We start from the raw sequence: 16,363 nt of genomic DNA, 5'->3' as shown, positions 1-16,363 counted from the left end.
TATGTGAAAATAACTTTGTAAACAATGAAACTAGTTTTAGGTTATGTTTTCGTTTGTAATTTCTTCAATCATTTCTGTTGTTAAGATAACAAAAAGAGGTTGAAATACCTACTTACACAAATGTTTTCACATTGCTAAATTCAGCAAAATAAAAATCGGTATTAGTGGCAAAGGAACTGCCGACCATGAAAATATCAATCTTTTGGGAGATTTCTATTGTCGGTTTGTAACCTTGTTCCATGATAAAAGCTTGATTCGGTTTGAGGCGGCTTCAAGCACTTGCGACAACTTCTGTTATGAGTAAAGTCCTTCAATTCGTAACTAATTACAATTAAATATTTTTAGAAAAATGCAAGTAAATCGTAGAATAACTCGAAATAACATACAAAGCAGTGGTGTTTACTTATCACTCATTACGTATGACGTCACCCACTGTGATTGGTGTTTGGGTTCTTACGCTGCACAGATAAAAAATATTGGATTTTTGCAACTTTATTTATTGATTTAAAATTATAAATCATTGTTATTTCTTAAAAATCTTTATTATGTGCTGTTCTTGTATAACAAACTTTATTTTAAAACACAACTTAGATTTTTTTTCGATTACTGTCCGGTACCCTATTATTAAACGATATATAGTATCCTATAGTAATGAATAAAAATTTTGAATTTTGAATTTGATTTTTGAATTCCTCAGATGCCGGAGCTGAGCACGTCTCACAGCAACGAGGGGACTCTGTGCCAGTGCATACTCCAACTGATGGGCCTGGCAACTGGTATAGGGGTCATGCTGGTCATAGCTATGTACGAGCACGACCTGAAGAACCTGTTCGGTTGATCGGTGATTATACGAGCGAATGTACTTATATAGGGTGGGTATTGTGACCAGAGATCGCGGAATAGGTAGATTGAATTGGGGTCAATGAACTGAAACGTATATATTAATATGGACATTCCTCCGTCCGGGATTGCGGGATTTGTAAATTATTAAGATTTTTTCCGGAATTTTCACAAGTGGGATGAAGAATTTGTTAGTGGTAGCTGTTCCCCCCCGACTTCGTTCACGCAAATTGTAGTCCTATGTTACCCGCGGACAATGTTGTTTACTGTTAGTGTGAGTACTGAAATGGAATCCCGGAAAAGAGGCTTATCCATGTTATGCTTTCTATGGTAATTCATGATGCAAGCACATAAAATCAATCTACCTATTCCGATCTCTGATTATGACCTACTCTTTTGTCAGTGTGTGAAATGATGAGGGCGGAGGGGTAGGCGTCTTTTAAGTGAAAGGTTTGTGTTGAAATAATGTAATGTTAACAGTATTCTTGTTTTTTTCGGGATGAAAATATGTCTTGTGCACTGAAAACTATTTATAGTTAGTAAAATTTCAAAGTTCCGTGGTTTTAACGTGGAAGACCAAAAAACTTATTTTCTCATTTGGAATATCAATATGGACGCCTTATTTATATGTTTATTAAGAATTATTATTTCTTTCCTTGAGATGAGATTCACTAAGTAAAAAGTGACGACAAACTTATAAAAAAAAAAATTACTGTTTTTTTAAACAAATTAACAATACAGTATTATTATTGGGACGCATCTACCCACCCTCGCTATAATCATGTGGACTTTATGTCAAAATGGAACAAAATGTTATGGACTGACAAAATGTATGTGATTAGACTCTGAAATGTAATGCTTCAAATCGCTAATGTGATTACACCGTCTCAACCGTTCAGTGTGAATTATCCTATTGAAATTGTAACACTCGGAATATAAATTGAACCAAAATGGCGCCGGTTCGCACAGGTGCTATAACTGACAGATGTCTACGACGAGCACAGTGCTGCCAATTTTATTCGTGTATCGTTTTTTTTTTTAGATTAAGGATCTAATATGATTCCCACTGCGCAAGCGCAATTTAAGTGCAGCGCAAAGATTTCCTATGTTTCAAAAGTGAAGTGATTTTAAAAACAAAAGTGTAATGAATAAAAATAATGTGACAACGGCAAAACAGTGAAATAAGTGTCTTTTTTATTCATATATGTATGTATAATTCATAAACTATGTTAAATGATAAAAATCCAGTGATTTTGTCAATGTGATTATGATATCAATTTGATAATATTTTTGAGCAGTAATCAGCGTATATATAGCGTCATTTTCATGGAAAATTTGTAAAATATAACGGACGCTAAATTATTAATAGATAAATTTGTACTGATGTGATTTCAAAAATGATTTGTGTACCTATGTATAAGGAAAATCACGACCAAAATATTCGAAATTGTAATTATTTCAATGAAATATTCAATGATTGTGCTTTATTTTTTAATTACGTAGTATGTCATTTTTAATTCAATAAAAACAGTTTTTTGAATACAAAACAAAATAATAATTAATTTAATTCAGTTTCCATTTATTGCTGTTGTGAAAATTTGATGTTTTAATTTTATTAATATACTTTGTTCGAGTGATGGTCTGGTGAAGGAAACAGTTTACTCTTAATCAATGAATTTCCATAAAAAATCATGAATATAGTTGAAGCAAGTATGCAGGGGTAGTGGAAAGATGTAGTCTTTGCCTACCCCTCCGAGGAGTGATCATATTTAATATAATAACAAAAATATATTTCAAATAACGTATCTGAAATTTTGTCGGAAAAAGGGAATAAGTAAAAGAAATAGTTTTTTTTTATTGAATTAAAAATAACAACACATCCAAATGAATTAATATCAATGTACTTAGCTCAAGTTATACTTAATGTAAAGCATTTTTTTTTTGTTCGAATATATAAATTAAGTTAGTTGTAAATATAATGTAAATTCTGTTCTTCAATTCTAGATACTATTAAAGAAAATGAGTATTAAAAAATGTGTACCTACGTTAAACATTTGTGCCTCCTTAATTTTAAGTTAAGATTGTGTTCTCTATTCAGAACGCATTCTGGGGATTTTTAAAAATAAAGAAGGCATTTTAGAAAATATTTTCACTAACCTTTAGTTATGCATTGTTATATTAACCTTCATACGAAAATTATTACGTTCAAAAATGTAATTGTTAAAATATCAGAGTTAACTTTTATTAACATAAGTGATGAATGTAATATGTAAAATCATATAAGTATGAAAATATCACCAATAAATAATTATATCAGTTTATGATAAACGAAATGAGGCCTAAATCATAATGTACTTTTTAAAAATTATTTTTCATCATACTTATCATAAAATGTGTCTAATTTCAATGTGTATGTTAAGATGTTAATTATTTAAAATTATTGTTAGTGAACTCTTAAAAGTGTCTAGAATTAAAGAACAATTTAAAATCAAGAAAATCTTGAAATGGTTCCTTCTTAAGCTCGATTCTGGGTGCTAATAGCATTCTTAGGTAATTTACAATAAAAATCCAGTAAATATATTATATGAATTTTTATTAACACGCATGCACACCGGCCATTTTGAGCGGTGACCGATGTTTTTACGGCGAGGGAACACGGAATCTATAAAAATAACATAACATATAATCACGTCTTCAAAAGACTGAAAGGCCATGTTCAGCTGTTTGGCTTAATGATAGCATTGAGATCCGAATAGTGACAGGTTGCTAGCCCATCTCCTACAAATAAAATCACACCTCTCAAAATGGGGTTAGGCAGAGAGATGTGTCTTTTTATTCCACTAGATTCCACAATCCCTTCATACTACTTCACAAATGCCACGTTCATTAATCATTCCCTTAGTCGCCTTTTACAATATCATAGGAAAATTAAAGTTTTATACATTTACATAATAATTTATTACAAAACCCATATACAACAAATTATATTTGAGACTTTCTATGGCGTGACTCTCTTAGGGTCACGGGGGAACATCGAGGTCTTTCTGATGTTGTCCAGACCGAGGTACAGCATCACTACTCTCTCCATTCCGATGCCGCCTCCTGCAAAACAAAATACTAAACATACATACATATCATCACACGTATATATTCCTTGCGGGGTAGACAGAGCCAACACTCTTGATAAGACTGATACGCCACGTTCAGCTGTTTGGCTAATGATGTAATTGAGACTCAAATAGTGACAGGTTGCTAGCCCGTCGCCTAAATGAAGAATCCCAAGTTTATAAGCCCATCCCTTAGTTGCCTTTTACGACATCCATGGGATAGAGATGGAGTGGTCCTATTCTTTTTCTATTGGTACCGGGAACCATACTAATCATTTATTCCTTAAATATGGTTACAATTTATGGTACTTAATTATTTAGATACAGATTTTGTGCAAACATATTCTACCTCTCAAGGCGTCTGAATTACATACATACATACATATCATCACGTCTATATCCCTTACGGGGTAGACAGAGCCAACAGTCTTGAAAAGACTGAAAGGCCACGTTCAGCTATTTGGCTTAATGATAGAATTGAGATTCAAATAGTGACAGGTTGCTAGCCTGTCGCCTAAAAAAGAATCCCAAGTTTGAATTAATTATAATAAATATATTTAACAATAAAAAATATATCTGACATTTTTGTAACTAACAAAACCATGGCAACCGTTTCTATATGGCGTATACAAAGAAGGTTGCCTACAATAGCAAAAAAAAACAAACTACTTACCGGCGTGAGGGGGGCAACCTAATCTAAAAGACTCTATGTATGCAGCTATCTTGCTGATATCTGTGAAAAAAAAAACGATATAATATTATCGACTTTGTTTATGCCACTTTTTTTGATGGTATTAAGATTAAAATATAATAAAATAAGATAGTGACAGGTTGTTATCCCATCGAATACAAGAATCCTAAGTTTAGTAGCCTTCCCCTTAGACGCCTTTTACGACATGAGGAGTGGTCCTATTCTTTGGTGCCGGTAAACACACACACGCATAGTCATAATTGGTTCTAAAATATTGATTTTATAAGCTAATGAATTGTAAAATTTGCCGTTATTCAACCGAATGAAATAAAATATATATATATGTATATATACGGGACAAATTACACAGAAATTAGCGTCGAAATAAGTTCGAGACTTGTGTTACGAGATACAAACTCAACGATACGATATTTTATACAAAATACTTAAATAGATAAAAATGCAAGATCCAGGCCAATCAGAAAGAGTTCTTTTCTCATCATGCAGTGACCGGGATTCGAACCCGGGACCTCCGGTGTCATAGACAAGCGTACTACCGCTGCGTCACAGAGGCCGTCAATAATCCTACTAATATTATAGATGCGAAAGTTTGTATGTCAGTATGGATGTTTGTTACTCTTTCACGCAAAAACTTCTGAACCGATTACGTTGTAATTTGGTAGCTGAAGACCCAGAATATCATATAGGCTACTTTTTATCCCGAAATCCCCGCGGGAATGATTCCACGCAGACGCAGTCGCAGGCGGCCTCTAATATTAAATAATATAGCAGAGATCGTGGCAAGTGGAAAGAGGTAGTCTCTGCCTACCCCTCCGGGGAAGAGGCGTGATTTTATGTATGTATTTTATGTATGTATGTATGTATTCACCAATCCCATGGTGCTTCGCCCTCTCGGTGAGGAAGTCCGGGTCGTGTATCCGCTGAGCGCCGCTGAGTATCTCTTCGCCTCTCATAAACATGTCGTACGAGTTTGACCATTTCTGGAAAAAATGAAAAATGAAATTAAAAAATATTTTTGTATGGAGATTACTGGCACTGGTGCTATCTCTGTCTCTCTTACTCTTCTACGAAAGATCTAAAAATGAATTTATTAATCCTGGCAGTTTTAATAAGGATAATGAGAAACTCTTATCAAAATATTGCATTGTCATCGGTCCTTGATACGTGTGCAAAGTTCCAAGTTGATCAGACGTTTAGAAACCAGTGAAAATTAAGCTCAAAGATTCCGTTACATACATATATACATACATACAACCCAAGCTAATAAAAAAGCGTAGTAAAAAAACACAAAATTCCCACAATTCCCGCGGGAATACTCACCGGATTATTCGGGTCGGGCATCGTGTAGAACGGCCTCACGGCCAGCGGGTACTTGTCCAGGATGTAGAAGTCGGTGTCATACTTGGCCTTCACCAGCCTGCCGAGGAGTTTCTCATCGGGCGTCGAGAGGTCATCTTCCTCCCCGATTGTCACGCCTGATGGAGAACATTTTATTTTTCATTGTAGGTACATACATACATACATAAAATACATACATACATATCATCACGTCTATGTACCTTGCGGGGTAGACAGAGCTAAAAGTCTTGTAAAGACTGATAGGCCTCGTTCATCTGTTTGGCTTTAAGATAGAATTGAGATTCTAATAGTGACGGGTTGCTAGCCCATCGCCTAAACAAAGAATTTCAAGTTTATAAGCCTACCCCTTAGTCGCCTTTTACGACAGCCATGGGAGAGTGACGGAGTGGTCCTATTCCCCGGAGGGGTAGACACGAGACTACATCTCTCCAATTGCCACGATCTCTGCATACTTCCTTCTTATACTCGTATCTACTTGTGCCGTGTGGTTCCCGGCACCAATAGAAAAAAGAATAGGACCACTCCATCTCGCTTCCATGGATTTTGTTAAAAGCGACTAAGGGATCGGCTTATAAACTTGGGATTCTTCTTTTAGACGATGGGCTAGCAACCCGTCACTATTTGAATCTCAATTCTATCTTAAAGCCAAATAGTTGAACGTGGCCTATATCAGTCTTTTCAAGACTGTTGGCTCTGTTTACCCCGCAAGGGACATAGACGTGATTATATGTATGTATGTATATATATCTACTTAATATACTTAAAGGCCGGCATACTTTTGCCTCATCCACGTTCATCAAAGCACTGCGTTCGTCTATTATATTATATGTATATCTCACAAGAGTACCCGAGTCAGGTCAAAAGTACCCGAAACCGCCGAGCTTGCATGAAGAGAGTTATGAATGTGGATGAAGCGAAGAATGTCTGCATACTGCAGAGATCGTGGCAAGTGGAAAGATGTAGTCTCTGCCTACCCCTCCGGGAACGATGCGTGATTTTATGTATGTATGTATTATATATTTTATTGATATTTCATAAGTATATTGCTTTTGTCTGTTTTTTTTTTTTTGTTATCTATGTACATATGTCATGACGCAGTTTTGTGTAAATCTTTCCATAGTTGCAATTCTACTTGTGAAGTCTTGTAATTAGCAATCGCATTATATTACTATTACTTATATATCATATAAATAAGACTGTAAGACTTCCATAAATAAATAAATAAAATAAATAAATAAATGTATGTATGTATATCTCACCAGCTTCCTTCAACATCTGTATCGCCTGTGGGAACTCCAGCCTAAGAGGGGGGTCGAGGAATTTGAACGGCTCCACTCTGTACTGCTGCCCCACCACGGCTATCTCCGTTGCGTATCTGAACAGAACAGAGCAGAAAAAAAGCATATCATCACGTCTATGTCCCTTGCGGGGTGGACAGAGCCAACAGTCTTGAAAAAACTGAAAGGCCACGTTCAGCTATTTGACTTAATGATAGAATTGAGATGCAAATGGTGACAGATTGCTAGCCGAACGCCTAAAAGAAGAATCATACATACATACATATGTTTATGTCTTTATCCCTTACGGGGTGGACAGAGCCAACAGTCTTGAAAAAACTGAAAGGCCACGTTCAGCTGTTTGGCTTAATGATAGAATTGAAATTAAAATAGTGACAGGTTGCTAGCCGAACGCCTAAAAGAAGAATCCCAAGTTTATAAGCCAATCCCTTAGTCGCCTTTTACGACATCCGTGGGAAAGAGATGGAGTGGTCTTATTCTTTAATCTATTGGTGCCGGGAACCACACGGCACTAGCATAGATTAATTGTACATTAACTAGCGACCCGCCGCGGCTTCGTACGAGTAGTATTTGTAAATATTACTCAGAAAATCCTCTATATAAAATTTCAAACAGGAACAAAATAAATCCACAAGTTACCGACATAAGCGTTTACATACAGACAGAGTAAATAGGGCTTTATAATATGTCTAATATGTCTTTATAAGTCTTTATGGCCTGGTTTCGGTACCAAAATTACTATTTCAGTAGTCAGATACCGGTACCTAAAACAAGGTACCGGTACCAATTAAGGCACAATAGCTATGGTCAAACAGGCAGTTAATATGAAACATAAACTCATTGGAAAGTAGGTAGTACTGGCTGGAAAACAAATGAAATTAAAAAAAAGGAACAGAAAATGGAATATTAGCGCAAAACCATATTTTAAGTTCGTGTTTATTGTTTAGTTCAACTTATTGTTATTATTATTTAAAGTCCTTTTAACTTTAATAGTTAGTTCATCAGTGCATATTGTAAAAGTATAAATATACTTAAGAGTGTTGCGATATTACAGTGCAATTTCCATAGCTTATTCTGCAATTTTATTCACGACGCCTACGACGAAATCATTTTCTTTACTTATATTTCAAGAATATTTTGTGAGTTCATTAAACAAGCTACTTTGTAATTTGTTCAATTTTCGACAAATCCTACCACTCATTCATCTTTTTTGATAAATACATATATTTTTATATATTAACTAGCTGTTGCCCGCGACTTCGCCCGCGTAACCCACATTAAAAATGACGAAGTTTCATACAAACTTGCAACCCCTATTTCACCCTCTTAAGAATTGAATTTCCAAAAATCCTTTCTTAGTGGATCCCTCCTAATTAAAATCTACCTTCCTGCCAAATTTCATCTTTATTGGCTCAGTAGATTTCGAGATTTCGTGATTCCTAAGTGAGTGTTTTTCGCTTTTATATATATAGAAGATAATCCACTCACTGGTCTCTCAATCCCCTGAAGATGTCAGTGAAGGTCTGCCCGATGATGGTCACCACCTCGTGGTAGTGGTTCTTGAAGGCCATCTCCAAGTCCAAACCCACGAACTCTGTTAGATGTCGGTGCGTGTTCGAATCTTCAGCGCGGAAAACCGCTCCAACTGTGAACACCTGTTGAATGAATGAATGAATGAATGAAATTGAAGTGAATAATTGACAGACTGAATCTATTTAATAGGCATGGAAGTTGCTAAGAGAATATGTTTTCAACACATCCTACTACTATTATAATCCTACTACTATTATAAAGGCGAAAGTTTGTATAACTTTCACGCAAAAACTACTGAACCGATTACCATGAAATTTGGTATGTAGGTAGCTGAAGACCCAGAATAACACATAGGCTACTTTTTATCCCAGAGAGTCGCGGGATTGATAGGGTTTCCATGCGGACGAAGTCGCGGGCGGCCTCTATTATTTATATTATATTCTCCAGATCTGTTTAAGGATAATTGATAAGAAATAAAATAGGAATAATTTAAATTTTGTACGTTCCTTGAAAAAAAAAATATTATGCCTTGACTGCTTGACTTCAAGCAAGATACGTAATGTAAGTGTAAATACTTAAATCCTTAAAGAATTTTTAATGTACTTCATTAACTTACATAGAAAATACCAGGCTGTATAATTTTACACACACACACACACACACAAACCTTATCAAAATCGGCCGCGATGGCCATCTGCTTGTAAAGCTGTGGACTCTGAGCCAAATACGCTGAACTCTTGAAATAAGACACCGTGAATACGTTGGCGCCGCCTTCAGACGCAGCCGATATGATTTTTGGCGTGTGTATTTCAATGAAACCTGACAAAAAAAAAACATAAATTACCTTTTAAAAGTAAAAAATACAGTCAAGTGCGTTCAAACATGCTGTGAACGGATTCTTTCTTCGGCAGACCAAAATTAAAAAAAAATATTCATTATTATAGGATACTTCATATCGCTTAATAATTGTCAAAATTTTTAGTTTCACAACATTGGTTGACGTCAAATAAATTACTTAAAAACTAAGTTTACTGCCGCTTCTACGACGTGCAGAAGAAGCAGTAACAAACTGCACTGCAGTATTTTCTTTAACAACGTCAACTTCACATATAATGGGTCATCCTAATTTGATATTTTATGTATGTATATGTATTTATAATGTACATATTATATGTTTCTTGTATGTATTTATGCATTTTTTTTTGGTAATGAATGTATTTTTTAGTATGCATGTGCATTTTATCGCACCACCAACTTAAAGTTCTTCTGTTCGGTCAGCTGGTTGACTGGTAGAGAATGCCAAACGGCATTAAGTCCGCCTTTTGTATATTTTTGTTATGTGCAATAAATAAATAAATATATACGGGACAAATTACACAGATTGAGTTAGCCTCGAAGTAAGTTCGAAACTTGTGTAACAAGATACTAACTCAACGATACTATATTCCATAATAAATACTTATATAGATAAACATCCAAGACCCAGGCCAATCAGAAAAAGTTATTTTCTCATCACGCACTGGCAGGGATTGGAACCCGGGCCCTCCGGTGTCACAGACTAGCGTACTACCGCTGCGCCACAGAGGCCGTCAAATAAAGTTTTAAAAAAATAAATACCATTTGAATAGTGAATGCAGGAAGTATAGTTATTAAAGTTATTTATTCCTACAGAAGATAGAAGGAGAAAAGAGGAGAAAAATAATCATTTAAAAATCACTATATTATTCAACATAAAATTAAGAACATTAGACAATAAAAATTATTTTTGACATGTCACATAGTATAAAACAAAGTCGCTATTTTAGTCTGTTTGTCTGTATGCTTAAATCTTTAAAATTACGCAACGGATTTTGATGCGGTTTTTTGTAACAGGTGACAGGTAACAGAGTGATAAGAGGAAGGTTTTTATGTACTTATAATTTTTTCCGAATTTTGCACTCGTGCGAAGCCGGGGCGGGTCGCTAGTCTCTTATAAACAACATCATGGCAACCGTTGCTATGGCGTACCAAGAAGGTTGCCTACAGTGAAAAATTAATAAAAAAAAAAATTAGTGATTTTTTTTTTATTAATTATTTTATTTAATAATTAAAAATAATAATTTTGAATTAACTCACCTTTGTCGGTCAGTATCTCCCTGAACAGCCGACACAGCCCCGCCTCGACCCTGAAGATGGCCTGGTTGGCCGGCGTGCGCAGGTCCAGAACTCGATTGTCCAAACGCGTGTCCTGGTTCACGCGGATCCTCAGCGCCTCGGGGTCCTGGGGAACCCAAAAAAAATGCTGCAATTATTGAAGTTGGATATGGTTTATTTGTTTGTTTGTTTGTAAACTCTTTATTGCACATAAAAATTAATGTAACAAAAATGTGTACAATGGGCAAACTTATCCCAATCGGGATTTCTTTCAGTCAATAACTTCTTCTCTATTATTAAAATACTAGCTGTGCCCGCCGATATTTTTCTTTTAACGTACACTTAACAATTAAATTTATGCAGTTGAATTAAATGTCACCCTGTATAAGTGACAAACAAACAAACAACACTCACGTCGGCGGTCTCCGGGCGGGCGGCGTCCTCCAGCTGCAGCGGCAGCTGCGCGCGCGCCGCCGACACCAGCCACAGCTCGCGGCCCGCCAGCTCCGCGCCCTTCACCGAGCACGACTCTATCGGTGACGCGGTTCTCACCACGGTTGCGCGTACGTCGATTATAGACTCTTTCGTTATGCTGTGAGAGGTAAAAGGTTTGTTAGTTTGTTTGTAATATGTTTATTGCATAGTAATTTACACAGTAACAAGAAAATAGTAAAAAAATAGTTATAAAAGAAACGAATCACTTTTAATTCGGATGTGGACTGTACTCAAATAAGTATAAAATATTACCACGAAAATGTAGTTTCTATAGTAAAAAATAATAAAAAAAAACACAATATTTTTCTCAATAAACAAGGGTGATATTTTTTTTATTAACAAAATGTAATTAAATATTTCACCCTCAAGTCACGTGACAATGAACAGCAACAGCAAAATTCGTGACGTCACATGTTGCCAAACAAGAATTTTCGCTGTCAAACTCGAAAAGGTAAATCACAAGGTAAAAATAAAATAATAAGATTTTGAGATTATTTTTAATCTTTTTTACAAATTGTTTCATTTCTTTTTAGTTCTTTGCCCGGAAAATTAAGTTCGTAGTTAACCAATTCAGCCACTATGGTAATTGAAGCTAATTGAAACCACATTTTCCGCATAGTTTTTGTACGTGGAACGTGAATATAAAGTTTCTCAGGTGTTTTAATAATTGTACCTTCACACTGCGGCACCGCACAACATTTATAAATCGCGTTACATTTATAAATATTTCAAAATTTGGTCCAATTTACAATCAACACCGTATGGAGATTAACTTGGTCAATCAGAAACTAATACAACGATATAATTTGACAGGGCCAAAAGTCTCAACAAACCAGTTTCAAATATGGTACAATTTAGATACAAAGACACTATATATACATATATCAAATCCTACTACTATTATAAAGGCGAAAGTTTGTATGGATGTATGGATGTTTGTTACTCTTTCACGCAAAAACTACTGAACCGATTACCATGAAATTTGGTATGTAGGTAGCTGAAGACCCAGAATAACACATAGGCTACTTTTTATCCCAGAGTTCCCGCGGGATTGATAGGGTTTCCATGCGGACGAAGTCGCGGGCGGCCTCTAGTAAATAATAATAACGTAGCGCGTTCAAATTTTCAAACAACGCCATCTAGCGTCAACAAAACTCACCTTTTATCAACTCATCACACAACGCCATCTAGTGACTAAGTAATTGACACAATTCTAAATTTTTCTAGAGCGCCATCTACCGACTTACTTGCCAACAAATTTGACCATCTGCTTGCTAATCTTCCTCTCAGGGTCGACTGTGGTGAGCAGCTGAATCGTGCTGGACGCCTGTCTGAGGACCGCGAAGCATTGCTTGCCTTTAGCTCGGGAGGTTTGGAGACGAGCTGGGAAGGACAAAAATTCAAATTCAAAATTTTTATTCATTATTATAGGATACTTCATATCGCCTGTTGTTCCTGTGCCAAGCTCAAGCCAGATGTTTTTATCATTCAGGTAATCATCAGTCCTATAATAAGCCTTCTCACAAAGTACTTTCTTTACATACTCTTTGAATTTTCGGTTGGGCATGTCAAGAACAGACTCCGGCAACCTATTATAAAATTGTATAAAAAAAACCTTAAAAATGTTAATGATGCATAGTTACTTCTCCTTCTGAATTGGGTCAGTCTGGCTGTTACACGAAGTGACTGCCTATCCCATGCAAGGGAAGAGAAGGCCATAATAATGATAACTGGCATTCTGATAAAAAAAAACATGTAAGATAGTCATTCAAATGAAAGGTGTAAATGGCTTACAAACTTGGGATTCTTTTTTAGACGATAGATTAGCAACCTGTCACTATTTGAATCTCAATTCTATCATTAAAGTAAATAGCTGAACATGGCCATTAAGTATTTTCAAGACTGTTGGCTCTGTCTACCCCGCAAGGGATATAATCGCAATATAGTATTTTGATTGTGTCTGGGAGAATGTTTCGCCCTTGGGATTGGTCTGACTGTCCACAAAAGGTATTAAAATAGTTCCCCGAGTATCATATTTAAAGATGGAGAATATAAGTATAATATAGTAAAATATAAGTTGATTCCTTTTTTTATGAAATTTAAAGCATCTGGGAGGAATTAAGGCCCACAGAAACATGTGCCAATAGGACATATCTGTTTTTAAATATATTCTGTGTGACATACGAGTATATGTATATAAAAATTAGTACTTTGATTTTAAGATGAGTTAGTAATGTTATTGTATACCATTTCTACCTGATATCTGAGAATGGGCCGCCTAGCCAAACTAGAGTATAATAATAATAATATATAACTAAAAGAGTAGGCACACACTCATAATAGTACACATATAAGAGTGACTATATCGTAAAAATCGTTGAGAAAATAAGCAAGATCTGAGGGTCCTGGGATCTTACTCAATAGTTTTTATTTCATACATACATATGGTCACGTCTATATCCCTTGCGGGGTAGACGGAGCCAACAGTCTGGAAAAGACTGAATGGCCACATTCAGCTGTTTGGCTTAATGATAGAATTGAGATTCAAATAGTGACAGGTTGCTAGCCTATCGCCTAAAAAAGAATCCCAAGTTTGTGAGCCTATCCCTTAGTCGCCTTTTACTACATCCATGGGAAAGAAATGGAATGGTTCTATTTTTTTTGTATTGCAGCCGGGAACCACACTTTTAATTTCAGACTAAATAATATGTACGTTATCCTGACATACCTCTAACCCAGACTTCCTTCCCGTGCAGACTAGGTGTCAGGTCCTTAACATCAGTGTAGACTCTGTCCTGGAACTCCCCTGATGACTGGATCAGCTTGCGGACCCCGTATAGACCTTCCGACACGTCAGGCTCTTCCGATTGGGGTTGTTGGTTGGCTGCCTGAAATTATACCACATATATACATATAATAACGTCTTTACACCTTACAGGGTAGGCAGAACAATCTCGCAAAGACTGACAAGCCACATTCAGCAGTATAGATGGCTCAAAGATATAATTATGATTCTAAATGGTGTCCCATTGCCTAAGAGGAGTATCGTAGGTTTGTAAGCCCATCCCTAAGTTGCCTGTTACGACATCCCTGAGAAAGAGATGGAGTGGTACACACAGCATAATTTTAAACCATTTAATTATAAAAATGTTTTGACAAACTTTGTTCAAGTTTTTAATTAAGGATCATCAAATTACCTTATGTTCAGCCTTCTTCTGCTGTTTTTCCGCAGCCTTTGCTGCTTTCTTGGCTGCCTTCTTGCTGGCTGTCTCGCCTTCCATCGCAGGCTTGGACTCTTCTGACACCACCATTGTTGACAAGTGCTGGAAAAAATTGATATAAATTGTTAAATTGTAATCATATACTTATGATAAAAATTAATACATTTCTTACTTAAGTATATAAAATGACTCATCTTTCTAGGAAGAGTTAGGCAGAGACTACATTTTCTTTTGCTTTCTACATATTCATAATTCTCTAAATGCAATATTATCAGTTTTGGGTAATCCTTCCATCTCTTCAACAGACTTGCACAGAGCTTTAAAGACTTGTAAATGCACAAAGAAATAATTAGAGTAAATATTCAGTAAGAAAATATTAAATTAAAAGAAGTAGTCAACATAACAGGAAATTACAACACAAAAATAGAACAACTTTTAGGTCAATTTAAACATTACCTATAAATACACAACTATTACAAATTTAACAACACTTGGACATCTTAACAAAAGCTCTAGCCTCATAACTATAAACAAATGACTCATGAATTGTATAAATGGTATCTTATTAGAATTATTGTCACAGTTTATTTGCAAGTTTCGTCAGACATTTTAAAACAAAATAAAATTGTTTTTAGACTCACCTGGTGCACAGAACTGTTTTTTATGATTAGAAATTAAAGACTGTAATGATAAAAGTTATATGTACTGATAAAAAGTCCAAATAATAAGCAAAATAATTGCAAAATAGGTTAGGTATTTAAAATAATGTGTTGATTTGATGATAGTGTCGCTGATCGATAGTCTATTATCGATAGTCTATCGACAGGCTATCGATAGTTAAGCCAAAGCAATAGTATTTAAACAAACTCAAAAATAGTTATTGCATAACTGTGTGCACATGTAGATGAAAATATATGATAAGACAATCGATAGTAACAATATAAATTTTATTGAACAGTGTTGCTACAGTCGATAGGCAAAAACTATAGATAGTATTGATCGAAATTACTATGAATATTATCTATATACTATATATACTATCAATAGTATTGTAGTCTATGATACTATTGTACATAACTGAGATATCGATTGGGTGGTGGTTTCGATTTTCAAGAGCAACTATCGATAGTAAACTTATCGCTAATTCGGCAACGCTAGTTGATAAGCGGTCGGTCACCTCCGCTGTCAATGTCAAGCCAATGTCTAAAGTGACAAGTTTAATGTTTTTTTTTTCGAAATTCGTATATCAACTCACAAATCATCATAAACAGACATACCCCTTTTAAATAGATATCCATAAAACTTAAGATCTAAGTTATAAACAACCCAAGTTTTAAGTCAACTTTCAATAATATGAAATCCAGTAGGCAATGTCTATTATACATACATAAGGTTCATAATATTATTTAGGTAAATATGTAAAACTGTCACTTAGTTTTACCTTCCTAAATAATATTATATACTTAGTTACCACCTGTTTCGTAAAACTTTCTATCGAGCATAAAAAAGAAAACCATTTCCCTTTTCCTGCACAATCTGTTAACTTGTCAAAACATCACAATTTTGACTAGAATTGCAAGTAAATTCTCGACTTGACTGGTGTAATGTTTAAATTTTCCGTTCAAGATGCCCATACCAACTGGCCCTATTTCGCTTGAGATTGGG

At 35.3% G+C, this 16,363-nt stretch overlaps 2 protein-coding genes across 3 annotated transcripts in view; one reads left to right on the top strand and one right to left on the bottom strand.

Moving 5' to 3' along the window:
* The window catches only part of LOC106133183 (zinc transporter foi), a 50,514-nt gene extending 47,093 nt beyond the window's left edge, over positions 1–3,421 (top strand). The window contains exon 7 of the mRNA XM_060952818.1: positions 698–3,421. Coding sequence (XP_060808801.1) covers positions 698–838 — 141 coding nt within the window. The 3' untranslated portion in view covers positions 839–3,421. The remainder of the gene's footprint in view (positions 1–697) is intronic.
* A 353-nt stretch (positions 3,422–3,774) lies between these two features.
* LOC106133184 (aspartate--tRNA ligase, cytoplasmic) lies at positions 3,775–15,500 on the bottom strand. 2 transcript variants are annotated; one of them, XM_013332829.2, is made up of 13 exons: positions 15,340–15,500; positions 14,675–14,800; positions 14,206–14,365; positions 12,725–12,860; positions 11,397–11,574; positions 10,965–11,109; positions 9,517–9,668; positions 8,805–8,971; positions 7,278–7,393; positions 5,980–6,134; positions 5,528–5,639; positions 4,621–4,680; positions 3,775–3,942 (listed from the first exon to the last, which is right to left on the bottom strand). In XM_013332829.2, exons 2-13 carry the CDS (start codon positions 14,786–14,788, stop codon positions 3,839–3,841), a joined length of 1,599 nt encoding a protein of 532 aa, XP_013188283.1. In that variant the 5' UTR covers positions 14,789–14,800; positions 15,340–15,500; the 3' UTR covers positions 3,775–3,838. The 2 variants fall into 2 exon arrangements, with proteins under 2 accessions (XP_013188283.1, XP_013188284.1); XM_013332830.2 differs by lacking the exon at positions 15,340–15,500 and adding an exon at positions 15,155–15,298.
* Between the last annotated feature and the right edge of the window lie 863 nt (positions 15,501–16,363).

Source organism: Amyelois transitella, chromosome 29 (assembly GCF_032362555.1).
Source record: "Amyelois transitella isolate CPQ chromosome 29, ilAmyTran1.1, whole genome shotgun sequence".
Lineage (NCBI taxonomy): Eukaryota > Metazoa > Arthropoda > Insecta > Lepidoptera > Pyralidae > Amyelois > Amyelois transitella.
The sequence above is the reverse complement of the archived record's forward strand: the minus strand, read 5'-3'. Positions and strand labels throughout refer to the sequence as shown.